At 36.6% G+C, this 15,115-nt stretch overlaps 1 protein-coding gene and 2 long non-coding RNA genes across 15 annotated transcripts; 2 read left to right on the plus strand and 1 right to left on the minus strand.

Annotated features, from left to right (window-relative positions):
* Positions 1-4,086: 4,086 nt before the first annotated feature.
* Positions 4,087-6,163, plus strand: LOC110892162 (glycine-rich RNA-binding protein 2, mitochondrial-like). The gene is made up of 4 exons (XM_035979737.1): positions 4,087-4,507; positions 4,593-5,049; positions 5,369-5,475; positions 5,547-6,163. Exons 2-4 carry the CDS (start codon positions 4,845-4,847, stop codon positions 5,655-5,657), a joined length of 423 nt encoding a protein of 140 aa, XP_035835630.1. The 5' UTR covers positions 4,087-4,507; positions 4,593-4,844; the 3' UTR covers positions 5,658-6,163.
* A 203-nt stretch (positions 6,164-6,366) lies between these two features.
* Positions 6,367-7,862, plus strand: LOC110888464. Of its 2 annotated transcripts, XR_004872435.1 has the most exons (5): positions 6,367-6,616; positions 6,728-6,854; positions 6,945-7,037; positions 7,345-7,407; positions 7,526-7,862. It is a non-coding gene; the product is annotated as an uncharacterized LOC110888464 (long non-coding RNA). The 2 variants fall into 2 exon arrangements; XR_004872434.1 differs by having other exon boundaries at positions 6,367-6,854.
* A 2,128-nt stretch (positions 7,863-9,990) lies between these two features.
* Positions 9,991-14,025, minus strand: LOC110890566. Of its 12 annotated transcripts, none has more exons than XR_004872439.1 (5): positions 13,579-14,025; positions 11,744-13,487; positions 11,493-11,582; positions 10,328-10,454; positions 9,991-10,233 (listed from the first exon to the last, which is right to left on the minus strand). It is a non-coding gene; the product is annotated as an uncharacterized LOC110890566 (long non-coding RNA). The 12 variants fall into 12 exon arrangements; XR_004872437.1 differs by having other exon boundaries at positions 11,474-11,582; XR_004872436.1 differs by having other exon boundaries at positions 11,663-13,487.
* Positions 14,026-15,115: the final 1,090 nt, after the last annotated feature.

Here is a 15,115-nt window from a genome sequence, read left to right on the forward strand (position 1 = left end):
TGTTAGCCTCCGGGGTTGGCTCACGGAATCCGCTATAGTGGAATTCATCAGATTTTCGTTGTTCAAACCTTCAACATATGTCGCCTCAGCTGGAGGGTACGCCCGTTCAACCCAGTGTTAAATCACCGGGGGAAAAATTAGCCTAGAGGACTCGACGATTTTCCATTGGGGTTGATAGCGTTTATCCCGGGCATTGGGATCCCAGCTAACAGTGTGCAGAAACAAGTCATCAATCAGACGGGCGCCGTCATCAGCAATGCCACTACTTGACCCCCGGCTTCACTAGCGGAAGCACCCCCGACGTTGGTGGCCTCCTGTGCCGCGGATACGGCGGTAACCTCCTTATCAGCAGCAGAAAAAATACTCAGGGGGTGAGTCAAACAGGGACGGATCAATGCTAGAAGTCCGTGGTGTGGAAACGAGATCGACTGTAACAACCACAGAGGCGGTAGGTGTCGGAAGCGGCATGGTACAGCTAATAACAGCGGTAACGCTGGCCTGGGCTTTGGGCTCCGTAGCGCCGCCAGTACCGGAACTGGGAAGCGACACCCCCACAGATGACACAAGGATTGATGTAACATTCTCAGTTTGAGTCCCGCTAGAGATACCTGCATATAAAGCGGCAATGTTTAGCAACATGAGGCTCATAACTCATATTAACGTTTGAGGATGAGCAATACATAGCTAGCGGCAAGGCATAGGCAGCCTGCACAGCCTGGAACGCACTCAGAGTAGGAGCAATAAATGTTTTCCGTTTTTTCGAGGCATGAACAGGACTCGTTATAACGGTGGTAGCGGGAGCATCTCCTCTAGGAAACGCGGTTTCACCAATGGAAGAAACAGCTACACCGGCCGCCATGTACTTCCTCCCAATAAGCTTTATCCGGGTGGGCCTCTTTTCCAAAGCCGGAACACCGGTATTTGGGACAGATGGCAGGGGGGAAATGTATGCAGCAGGGTCCACTGGTATAGCGGGTAAAACAAATTGCTCCAGATGCATCCCCAACACACCCAATTCCCCTTCATCCAGAGCGCGGTCTGCGGGCCTCAACGCAAGGTGCCACGGAGGATCAACAAAATCAAACATGCTCCATTCCCCTGTGAATTATACATACATCATTTCTAAATATGCGACATATATGACCGAAGATAAATAAACATACATGCATCATCCCTCTGAAAAGAAGGATACTGCCTAATATCACGCCACAACAAACTCATGCCTGCCATCACCAAGGCACCTTTAGGGATTACTGTGCACTCGAAAGGACGGCCACATAATTTCGTGTACAGGGCGTTCGACACATATGCGTCCTCAGAAGGACCGTCATCCTTGACCTTGTCCTTTGGCCCCTTTTCCCTCCAGTACATCTCACCAGGAATCACAGAGGCATCAATATAGAAAAATTTCTTTTTCCAATCCTTGTCTCTAGAACTGGCAGGAATGTCTCTAAGACAAGACACGTCGGTATCCCTCCAGTCAAAGGTGAAAAAGGGGGATTTCCATACAAGAACGAAGAAGGCCCTAAATACAACCGGTTCCGGAATATGACCTAGGGCTACACAAGCGAATTCGAATTGGCGAAGTTTCACCAACCCAAGTGGATGTAGTTGGGAAATGTGAATACGGTAATAATCAAGCACCAATTTAAGAAACTTGGTAACAGGCAATCAAAAATTGCAGAATTTGAAGAAATCACTAAACAATGTGATTTTGCCCGCTTTTAATGGAAACGCTGTGTCCGTTTTGGATGGCAACACAGGATTCCATTCAGCCTGGATGCCATAGTCTTGCACAAGGTTGCTGTAAGATGTAACACCCCACTTACAGAAAAGAGCATCGGTGCTGGCGGAAACAGAAGAAGAAGATTCACCGATTTTAGAGGCCATTTTTTATGAATTGAGGAAGTGCAAAGAAAAGGATGTGAGGGAATGGAATTTGAATCCTCACAAATAGAGGTGTTACTTATATACAAAGGTAACTTCTCAAATTCAAAAAGACGTACGGACGGCAATACGTGTCAAAACAGGGTAAATACAGTTGTCATCCCAATGATGACCTAATTGTCACGTCCTATCTTGTCGCCGTCGCTTCCCCACAACGTAACGGCACTACACCCGACGAAATTAGTACCAAACAGGATATACCAACTTTTTTTCTCTTAGTCCGATTTCATGAAATTCATTTCATAACATCGGACTAGGGGGACATGACGAGGTATGACCCGCATCGGCCAACCCGGCCCGGTCATTACCTATTATTTTATTATAAACAGATAATTATAAATGATTATTCTAGAACCTTCCATCTCCGCATGGAAGTTACACAACCAAATCTCCAACTTTTCGGGAAGATCATGCAAATCCCTAACTTATCGGAATCTATCCTAAGTTAGGAGAAACCCTAATGGTAAAACTATAAATAAAGGTAAACGTATAAGGTATAGATCATCTTGTTCTCATACAACTTTCTCTCTTAATCTTTACTCCCATAAACCAACCGAGACTTATTCTCACGCCGGAGGGTGGTTACAGGAATAACCCGATTCTTGTAACGAGTCCTAACGGTGTTTCTGTTTTGCAGCCAACCGTTCGGGTTACAGATCATTAAAGTCCTAGCCAGATACTACCGTGTAGGTCAGTGTTTCTTCAGTATATGTGAGTGTAATAGTTGATGATATATTTTGATAATAATTAACACTTAATATGTGTTGGTAGCCACACTTGGTATTGGTGGGAAATTCCCCCCCCCCCCACCTAAAATTGCCTACACATGTAGCAAATTTTCGTCATGTGTAGCTAAATTATCTACACATATGTAAAAAAAACTAATATATATGTAGGTAAATGATTATGCTTACTGACACATAAGAATTTAAAAAAAATTATGTAGATAAACTAAGTTAATATATACTTTTTTATTTTTGAAAATGAGGTGGCAAATTAAATACCTACACATGAGTAAAAATGTATAATATATGTAGATATTACATACCTATAAAGTAAGTAAATATATATTTTTAGATGATGTGACAAAACAAATATCTATACATATTAAAAATGTACAATATGTGTAGATATTGAATACGTATAAAATAAATAGTTAAATCTTTTTTAAGATGACGTGGCAAAAAATGCCTACACATATTTAGAAATGTACAATATGTGTAGATATTGGACACATAAAAAATAGAGTCATTTACATATATCCCCTTATTAAAGTCACTTATTATATATCTACCCAATCCTTAAAATCAATTACATATTTTCCCTTCCTAACCCAATGTTTTAAAAGCTGGTAAATACCGGCCGGTAATACCGGTATTACCGTTTTCCGATGTAAAATCTGGTCCGAAATACCCCGACAAATAGAAGAAACGGCATAGACTTTGTACCACCAGTAAAACTCGGTATACCGGTTTGAACGGTTATATTGGTACCGTCTCAAGTCTGTTTTTGGGTTAGGATTTACTTTTTATCGTCCCATCTCCATGTTTACTTTTAGCTTTAACCTAATAACTTTTAGTATTTTATCTCCATCGATCAAAATTCAAAACTCGCTTCATCACTACATCATCATTCGTGACTTTTTCAAGACTTCCATCACCCCGTCGTTCGTTCCAGATTTCCATTTTAATCCAATTTTGGATTATTTTTTAACTTAATGTTGTAATTTATTAAATAATACAATTAACTAGTCAACCCGTTTGAACCGCCCGACACAACTCGGTTCAACCGGTTAAACCATTTTTGTGCCTAATCCGGTATGATTAAAAAACCGGATTTTAAAACATTGCACTAACCTGTATATATTACATATATCCCCTCCTTAATCTATACTATCTATACTATATATATAATGCATATCCGAAGGGCAGAAATGGCCATTTGCCACTTTTTCAACATTTAGAAGCCCTTAAAGCATATTGTACAACTCTTTATGCACTCAACTTCAAAGGGACTAGCTGTCTAATTTTGGGCGGGCAAATGTTGTTCCAATTTTTTCACTTTCCGCTCATCCCCACATCCCCATACATCATTCTATCTTTTCATTTGAAAACTCATTTTCAAAATTCAAATCAGTGCTTCTCTTCCTTTCGATCTCTCCCGCTCTCAAAACCATCTCCAACTCTCATTTAGCTTCTTTTGGATCCCTCATCCAATAACCCTAATCCTAATCTCCTCATCAGCTTTCATAAATTTTAAGGGCTTTGATTATGCTTCACTTCCATTCTTCATTCTATCTCAAAAGCTGAAATAAAATTTCTTTTCCTTTGGTTGGAGGAGATTAGGAATTCTCGGGTTTTGGAGATTGTGGCGAAATCATTTAGGAATTATTGGGTTTTGGTGTTGGTGTTGGATTCGTGTGTGTGGTTTAGTACCGATGGGGATTCGGCTTTTGATTCGTGTGTGATTCGTGTCTTGGTGTTGGATTCGTGTGTGTGATGAAGATGGAGCAGTGGAGATACACAATCCTGGGGAACTAACCTCATGAAAGAATGAAACTGTAAGCCTTTGCACATCATGATTATTATATTTGAAGAATTGCATGACCTCGGGTTAAAATATTTGTTGATCAAACTGTTTAACAGTGTTTCAAGTAGCATTGGTTTGTGAAAACAAGCATACGGGCAGAAGACGTTATGAATGGCGGCTTACTTGATAAGAAGACTAATATATAAAGGAGATGGGAGAAATTCGAGTCCGCTTGTACATAGAGCAATGCCTCACGTACGTGAAGCTCTTATCTCTTGCCCCGCGCCTCATCTTTTGGGACCTAAACATCTCAGAGTGCCCCGCGCTTTCCAAAACCAAGTTTATAGTAGTGAAACATGTCTTAATATATGTTTTTAGGAAGCATGACAAATCTGGGAAAAGAGTTTGGGTCTTTGGGATTATTAGATATATTGCAGAACATCATGCTTGTTATCATGTCTTCCTTTTTTTTTTTTTTTCGTAACAATATATGTATGGGCACAGGCCTTTCCTATGATACAAATGAACCTGTGTTGAAAGAGGTTTTTGGGCATTATGGAGAAATTATTGAAGGTATGTTACATCTCTAACGCGCTAAACACTTCAAAAAAAAAAAAAAAAAAAAAAAAAAACTAAGAAGGGATCGGGTCAAGCGTGTTTTAAGTTTCCAATAGTGTATATCAATGCAGATAACCTTTGTTAAAATATAGAACTATTAAAAAGTATTTTACTTTCATCATCATATCTCACATACACATACTGATTGTTTGACAAAATTGAAAATTGTTTCCCGCACCCAACCCGCTCATTTTGCCGACTTTACTTTCTTAATAGACTAGTAGTTAATCCTAATTCCAAACAAAAGGTTATATTAATGTCATCATCTTTGTAGCAAAAGTTATATGTGATCACAAGAGTGGCAAATCAAAAGGATATGGATTTGTGCATTTCATTTATAAAGATTCTGCCAGCAAAGCCTTGGCAGAAATGGATGGTGAGGTACATTGGATTCATGCTCGATACATTTTCTTGCTTGTTATAATGATTATGGTGTTATGTCTTCTTATCAGGTACTTGGCGGTAGAAATATCCGCATCCAAAATGTAAACAAGAAAGAAGGATGCTGCAATTTGAATTTGGAGGTGAGGCCTATTTCTTTGTACACTTCAAACTTTACTTGAATAGTGTCCCATTATTATATATTTTTTCTTGGAATATCTAATATTATATCATATACTTTTTAGTAGATAATTTCCAAATAGAAATGTAATTAACTCAATAATTACTTGCTTGAATCTAACAAACAAAAATATGTAGCAACAAATTCTTATGATACAAAAAACAAACAAAAAGCAAACCAAAAGAATAGCCTATTGGGGAACTCCAAAGACACCAGTGAGGATGATTAAGTCTCTGAGGGTCGTTTAACTTTATCGATATGGATGTTCTATATATAACATATCTATGATCACTGGGCATTGTGGTATAGAAGGCTACTATAAAACTATATATTTAGTATTTAAATAATTTGTTATGTAAATTATTGACATTAAAATGAAAAAATACAAAAGAATGTGTTTTTTTGTAGAATTTTGTCGATCTAGCGGGAAGTGAACGTGCTTCGCAAACCAATTCAGTGGGTAAACGATCGAAAGAAGGCAGCCACATAAACTGCAGTTTACTAACACTAGGCACAGTTATCCCTTTTGTCCCGTAGAAGATTTTCCTACCAGGTTTTGTCCATGAGATAAAGTCAAGGCTGGTCAAATATTTTAAATACATATTTTGATGTTTGCATGTCTGAAATGGTCGGTATTAATATGTTTTTCTATTGACCAGGTTGTTCACTACATGATGTAGAGATTCAAGAGTTGGGTTTTCTAAGTGAAATGATGGTGGGTCTGCAGTTGAATGGAAATAGGGATAAGTGGGATTGGGAACCTGAAGCATCTGGGTCGTTTTCAGTCAGCTCGTGTAGGAAATTGTTGTGCGTTGGAGGGGTCCCCTATTATCCTTTTGAGTGGGTGAAATGGGTCCCTAAAAAGATAAATATATTTGGGTGGCGAGCGGAGAAAAACCGGTTGCCTACGCTAGCGGAACTGTAGAAAAGAAACATATACCGGGGTTTTATTATGTGCAGGTTGTGCAACGAGTTTGAAGAAACCTCAGAGCAGTTGTTCACTTCCTGTTAATGAATATATATTTTCTAACAATTTTGCTGTATTTGTGGCTAACATTTGATTGGTTGTAGATCTTCGTGGGAGGGTTGACCCAACAGTTAGTGACGAGGACCTTAAGCAGCCTTTCTCTGAGTACGGTGTAGTTTCAGTTAAAATACCCATCGGTAAAGGATGCGGCTTTGTACAATTTGCCAACAGGTACACCTTTTGTTATGAAATTTCGTTAGTTCATTAAAAAATCAAATCGTTGACCACCTGTTTTGTTGCCCTTCTAACATATATTGGCAGAAATAATGCTGAAGAGGCACTGCATTAAATGGCACCACGATTGGCACGCAGATTGTGCGGCTTTATTGGGGACGTACCCCAACAAATAAAAAGGTAACTTTCTTGTTGCTCCTATGTAGGTATTATGGATAAGTTATTTGATCTTATGGATAAGTTGTTTTTAGAGCTTAAACTTCTTTTCATACTTCCTTTTGCTGGTGGCTGGAATAGATTCCTACGCACGTGTTGGGTTTATTTTTACTCTGCATTTTGTTCATCCATCATGTTTCACTTGAGCATGATTTCATGGTCATTATATATCCGTGTTATTTCTCTCTTTTGACTGCTATAGAAATTCCATTCATATGATATTTCATATATGGCTGTTTAAATAGTATGTTACTATATGTCAACTCCGCAGGAGGAAGATATATAATTACATATCAACTAAAGACGTGTGGCTACCACAAGCTTCAACCTATTGGTGAGTGCTTATTATGCTATATATGCAATATGCTGAAATACATATTTTGCTTATATACTTATGAGTTTAACACCATATACCATATAAAAGCATTACTATGTTTTGATGCCTTTTGCAGGCCATGGTGGACTTGGAGATGTCGCTATATGCAAGAATAGGTTGGATGGAAGACAATATGATGTTAAGAAAATTCAATTAAAGGGCAGAAGTCATCCTTCAGATGATAAAATCAAGTATTTAGTTGGAATTGCTAACAACCCCGCTTTTCTAGTTCTGTACCCGTCCGGTGGACGGGAATATTAATGGTATAATGACATAAGTTATACCATGATTATGTTTTAACCTCTCTTCTAGTTTTGTTTTGTTTGTTTTAGTATTTAAATTTCTATAACTAGTACTTTTATTTGGTTGTTTGTTAGATTAATGTTTATTAGTTTAATTAAGAATCTTAATTTGTTCACCTATGTTTCCATAATGCTTTGGTATTTGTTTGTACATATTAACCACTTGGGCTAGCTCAAGTGGCCACCAACATCCTTGCTAAAGTCTCTCGGGGACCCTCATTTGGAGAGGTCTCGGGTTCGATCCCACTCACCAGAGGATATTTTCTGCCAGGGATCTTTGTCGGGTAGTGAACTGGGAGGGGAGATCCCCTCCGCGGTCGGGGTTACCGTGCAAATTAACCTTTTTTTTTGTTTGTACATATTGAACATTTTTATCTACATATAGTGTGGTTAATGTCTACACTTTAAAATATATTTACCAACACATCAACGTTTTTTTCCACACAAATTAAGATCAACACCTACACATCTTCAACATTTACCTACCCATAAGATTACTTTTACCCACACATATATTCATGCCACGTCAACTGCCATGTCGGATGCCACGTCAACTGCCACGTCAGATGCCACGTTGGATGCCATGTCATATTCCATGTCAGCTTCCACGTCGGATGCCACGTCAGCTGCCACATCAGATGTCTTCTAAACAAATTGTTGTACTTTTAACCACACATATAAATGGCCTTTAGCCACACATATAAGTGTAGGTACAGCTTGCTATATGCCTACATATAACTTATGTGTGGATAATGACCTATATCCACAGTCATGAGCCTACACATCATTATACTTATTTTATGTGTAGGTAAAGAAAACTAACAACGCATTATATGTTTTTTCCCACATATACTATGTGTTGGTAAAGAACCAAATTTCTTGCAGTGATATCCACATAAATGTTTGTATCCATAAAGCATTGACTTTGCAAAACATAACTTTTGATTTAAACTATGGTTTATTCAAAGACATTGTTTTGTACATGACATTTGGTTACACATTGACGTTATACATATTGTCACACCCGACCACGTAAAACAACAAAATGTGGCGGAAACGTTGGGGAGTGTTGTAACAGAATCATTGTTTCACAACCAGGGAATAAATAATTTTGTTTTATTGAACAAATGAACTCATTGTTTTAATACAACCAAATAAGTGCAACTATTATCTTTCAAGTTTTAAAGTCGCTAAGGCACGAGTCCATCCTAAGTGTAGCATATATCATCAATCATCACAGAGCAGTACAGTACCTGAAACATGTGTAAAAATAGGTACGTCAGCATAAAAATGCCTGTGAGATACATAGGTTTTATTGATTTAGGATTCATGACTTATAAGTTTAAAAAAAAGGTTTTAATAAAAGTAGTCATGATCCTTGTAATAGGTTTTCTTTTAAAAATCATTTATAAGAAATCAGATGATATAAAATAATAATACATAGGAAATTAAATAAGTAAATAGGATAAGTTTGTATAAAAATATATTGTTTGAAAAACAATATTTTGATAAAAAGATTTATAGTATATATAAAAATATACTTCGGTTTTAAGAAAGTCGAATAAGTAGTATATTAAAATATATTTCAGTTCCAAAACTGTTAACCCAAGTGTACTAAATAACGCCACGGTATGTAATGCGATGAAAACACTTATATATAAGAAGTACCAGCGGCGTATCTACCATGTTTTCATCACATTACACCCGTCCCGTTATCTAAACAATAAAAACCAATTGTAAAACAAATAGTATATTAAATTTACTTTAGTTGTTAAAAATAATAATTTTCAGTAGTATATTAAACGTATACTTTGGATTTATAAATAACATATTGAATTATGTTTTTGGTTTGAAAATAACATATTAAAACTATGCTTTGGATTATGAAAATAACATATCAAACTATGTTTTAATGATTAACAAAATATATGTTGGTTTTGTACAATATCTCATATGAGAGTATATCAAACTATACTTTTGGGAGTATAACTTAATATACAAAAACTAGTCGTTTACCCGCGCGATGCGGCGGGAAATATATCACCTAGGTTGGTGAGTTCGGGCTATGTACGGGGCGGTTCGGTTTTGAGCATAAACAAAACCAAATTCGCGATGCAACGGAAAACACAACACTTGTTAGTAATTGTAAGGGTGTGCATGAGAAGGTTCAGTTCAGTTGGGTCATAACTAAAATCTAAATTTTCGGCTAAGGTACTTCAAAACCGGCCATGGGGATTTAAAGAGTTTTAAAAGGATGTAAACAACTGAACTGCGCTAAACCAACAACAGCAAAACCATAAGCTCAAAACTAATCAAACAAATCCGCCTTGGATTGTTTTTTCCTAACATGCTAAAACGTTCAACCAAACTTGTCTTTCTTAACATTTCGTGTACAACTCACAAACATATCAAAAGGTTAAAATTCAGACAAACTTGCACCAATACAGAAGTTCCATGAATAGAATGTTGCTTATTAACGATCCTGCAAAGCAAACACAATATGTTCATCATCGGAAGCCGAGCTTATATAATAATCAACTCTTTCTATGACCCATTTGGAAGTGAGTTAACAATACCTGGGGCCACATAACAACTTGTAAAAGAACCAATAGTGTTCATGGAGCCTAGTGCCACCATTTCTTTGTTTCCATCCAGCTGATAATCTTTCATTCACGTAAATGTTCTTCTAATTGCAACAACTTCCTGAAATTTACACAATGAATATAACTCATGCATATCTCAATGTTTTTAAACTACATGCAACTCGAAGGGGAGAAAATATACCGTGAGTGCGATGGGCTTTTTTTACAAATGGGTCTTTTTTTATTTTTGGATTAGTCGCGGGTAGAGATGGCGACACACCCTGCGACCGTCCGCATGTCCCTCATTCACCCCAAACCCCTCATCCTACTTAGCTTTCTCTTTCTTTTTTAATATAAAGTTATCTTACATTTGAATTTATTTTAACTTGAACTTTATTTGGTTTAGGGTGTCCTTTTAATTATTTTTAACTTGTTTAATATTTAACTTCTTAAATATTATAAATATTTTTTTTTGACGGAAACTTATATAGTAATCTTTGAAGAGAGTGCACAATCAACCATGAAAGGAAATTGTTGGTTAAAGTTCAAAAAGCAAGCCCGCGATCCGTCATTAACCCCTAGATACTATGTATTTACCCATAAATTAAGCTTAGATTACCCAATGGTTTGATTGGAAACAAGTTAATCTAGAGCCCACATTTATACAAACAAGTTTGGACATATTTAAACTAAGCTTAATTGTCAAGCCAGATTAGTGACAAACCAAAAAAGTGGTTCAGTTGATGCTTTTACCAATCAAAACATTAGATATTTAATACATCTCATTAACTTGAGAGTTTAATTTCTCTTTTCAACTCGTTTGAATATTAATGTACTACTATTTTGTGACTTGATTTATTCGTGACAACTTTTTTAATTTATTAACACAATTTTAAAGTTGTTTATAAGTATAAAACTATAATCAAATTGTTGTTAATTTCTTTAAAGGGTCATCGTTATTAAACACAATCAAGATGATCTTTAAAGGGGCATCGTTATTAAAGGGGTCTAGATCAGCTTTTTGCCTCATCAAAAGCATGTTTAGCCAAATGGCAAGCCCTGTAAATTAGTTTACAGTCAAACTCATGCACATTTTTATCAACATACAATGATAAGTTACATTAAAAAAATGAAAAACACCTCTAGAATGAATTCATACTTGGCTCCATCTGTCTTCTTTCCGACATGCGTTTCTTTTCATTTCTTTCCACATTCATTTGTAGCGAATCAACTGCAGGTAACTTTTGACCTGTTCAACCCACTTAATTTATTTAGTTAATCAATATATAAAACTATAATTATAAAAATATATTTCAGGTCACATCTGACCGTTCGACCCATTTGACATGTTCCATTTTTACCCAGTAGACCCATTAGATTTCAGATACAACCATGTACTCCAAAACTGACCAAAAAAGTATATAAGCTCGTCATGGGTGATGCAATGGCACTTCCTGTCCTGCACCCGTTACTGTCACGAATGTTAACCATTATATATTTGTTGAAAAGAACGCCATGAGTGATTGGAAACGGCTACAAGCACACCCAATTATAAGTCAAGATTAGAAAAGTCTATAAAACATGAAAACAAATAAATAATTAGTAATTATAGACAAGCCTAATTATGTGACCAAGGTAACTCCAATCCACCAGTAAGAATCCCTTATTCAGCAGGTTCCAAAGAACAAAACTAACATGTTACTTCTTTTAAGAATCTTTTACTAATGAAAGGGTGAGTTCGAGTTATAATGTTAGTAGCTAATCTCTGTGTAGAATAAAGTAATATAAATATAACTTAAAAACAATTGGATCAGGCAGATTGCAAGTAGTCCAAACCCAAATCCTTATATTTAAAAAATCCTACAGAATTGAATAGGGATGAGCATTTGGTACCGGGTATCGGTACCCACGTTCTCCATTTTTTGGTACCGGTACCGTGCTCATCCCTAAATTGAAATACTTTTTGTAATCACATTTGACCCATTAAACGTATTTGAAAATTGCTTTTTTAATGTTTACAGTCGGTCAGTCAGTCAAACCCACAACCTGCATAAAAAAATTTACGAGTTTGGCATGTTATCAAACCAGCCAATTTTACCCTTTCTACTACCATGCACATTGTTTTTCCCCAAAGACATTTTAGGAACACATGGTTGGTACAGATAGAAGAAGAGAACAAAAGATAGTTGAACGTAAGATGAAATTGGCATTTGATTTCCATGTTAAACATGCATCATTTTGTATCTTCCAAAACTTTATAGCTTCCTGTCAGCAGGGCTACGATTCAGAGTAAAATATAAACTATCAAACATATGATTTATTTTTGAAAATGATTTAGTATTTTGTGATTACCTTAAGTCTTGGTAAAGACATAATTTTGTAACTAAAATTCCTATTTTCTGAAAAAGTAGAAAGGTACAAAGTTTTTATCTCCTGTTAACAACCAACTACCCAAAACTTTTTCTTGAATCCCCTTTTGTTCATGTTAGCTTTCGCCAGAGTTGGATAATTACCACAAAATGCTTTTTAATCCTCCAATCACCTTTAAACCCTTATAGAAAATCAGAAATATGATGAACTTGAATTTTAAACCTTACCTTGATAACTTGGTTCTTAGTGACTGGATCTACAACTCTACCCAGATTAGAGTTTTGGGACTTTATTCTCTTAGGCATATTTGGCAGCTAGTATATCTAAGACATGACTTCTTAAGCTACATTTAAGACATGAATAATCATAATCAAACAAAAATAAGATATAAAGTCCTCCCGGAATGGCAAAAACAACAGAACCCTAAATCCCCAAATCTTCCATTGCCGGAATCCATAGCCATCGCTGTGTCAAGTTCGACTCGCCAGAACCCCACCCATGCTGTTCGTAGAACACCGTCAGCCACCATATGTGCTGCTCTGGGTACTTCGTACCCTAGCCCAAACATTAAAACCTAACTTCAAAAGTTCCCTGCATAAACCATCCGTCATTTAACAGTTCTGAAAATCAAGTGCAAAAAGCATCAGTCATTTAACAGTTCTCAAAATCAAGAAAGGGGAAACAAAAATCATAACATACTAGAAGATTAAACCAGAAATCTGAGATTTTAAAATGGATGCTTTAATCCATTATGAAATTAGAACGTGGATGGATGAGAGATGAACTGCAGACACAAGACAATAGGGATTAGGGTTCAAGTTTGACAGAAATGGCTACCAAATCCTAAACAACAAAATTCGAAAATTTTAACTTACTTGAACGGCAGATCTGAGATAGAAACGTGGATGATTGACTCTGTGATGGTAACGAAACAAACGTGGATGATTGATTCAGTTAGGGTTTCTTCTAATCTGTGTGTTTCTGGTTCTTCGCGTGCAGGGGAAGAGACCGGATGGAGAATATTGGAGATGTGGAGGAGGCTAGGGTTTGAGAGAATAGATTGTTGTTTACTGAAAAGGTGGGTTTGAATTTTGGGGAGGGGAGAGATGTAGGTTTTGTTCGGGATTTGAAAAGTTGGGGCTTTTGAAATTTGAAAAGTCCGCCCAAGATATTTCAAGGTTTTGAAAGCCAGCCCAAGTTACTTCAGGGGTGTTGAAAGATTCAAAATCATTCATGCATTGAGCAATTGTACAATGTGCTTGAAATGCTTGTAAAGTGGCAAATGACATTTTTGTCCTTCCTATATGCTTATTAAAGTAGTATAGATAATGTGATTTAAGAATTCATTCAGACCTAGGGCATCAAAATATACCTTTGAGACTATAGAAATACCACAAAGGCAATCCCTATTTGGATGGAGCAACAAATTGGTTTCAGACATTCCATGACAACAGGAATGGGGTGTCAAATCCTATAGCGCTATATCATACTACCAACCGGTCTGGTGAATAAAATAAGTACCATTCCAAACATTTATTTTATAATCTTTGAAAAATTAGAGTTTAAATCATAAATAATCATCCAGATTATAAAAAGATAAGTAAAATATGTATAATCAATTATACTTTTGAAAACATGAAAATAACAGACAGGTATACATGCTTCACCCCAAAACAGTTTGAAAACAGTAAAAGAGGGGACTATGTACTCCCTTGAGAGTGCTTAGGAGTCTTGAACAACTACCAAGCAAGCTAGAGGGAGCACAGAATCAAACGGCACCTAATATTGATAACTACATAAATAAACCAGACCTAAATCGGAAGATTGGATAGGATGAGGTCTCGTGAACCAAATGAGCGTGGGAACTCATATGATATGGTCTAAGAAGGCCTACACACTAAAATGAAACCTATCCTAAGTGCTTCGACCCATTACGACCCATTAAGGTAGCTTACACTACTTTAACGCGTCGCGCGCGCAATGCGCGTTCGAGACGTCTAACTAGCCCTGTGACAAGTATTATATGCCAAAACATGTTTAAATATGTTACCTAATCAGTTATGTGACAAAAATTTAGGTTACATATGCTTAATTACCAATTATGTATGAAAAGGGCATTTTGGTAATTTACCTAAGGCATATAAACTACTTATCATACAACTACTTAAACTAGGTGACCATAAGGTATAACCTCGGAAGCTTATTCCCTATGCAACTATGGTCACCTAATGTGCTTGGTCGGATCCTAATGATCGACCAAACGGGTCTAGTTCGAAAGTCTAAGCGGGTGTTTAGTCCGCTTTACTTACGACTCTACACAAGCACTAATCTAAAAAGTGACGAGCTAAACATGCTAGAACATGTTTAGTTAAGTTAGAAAACAGGTTTTGATATCAAAACAAACGGTTTTGA

This window comes from Helianthus annuus, chromosome 11, assembly GCF_002127325.2.
Source record: "Helianthus annuus cultivar XRQ/B chromosome 11, HanXRQr2.0-SUNRISE, whole genome shotgun sequence".
NCBI classification, from domain to species: Eukaryota; Viridiplantae; Streptophyta; class Magnoliopsida; order Asterales; family Asteraceae; genus Helianthus; species Helianthus annuus.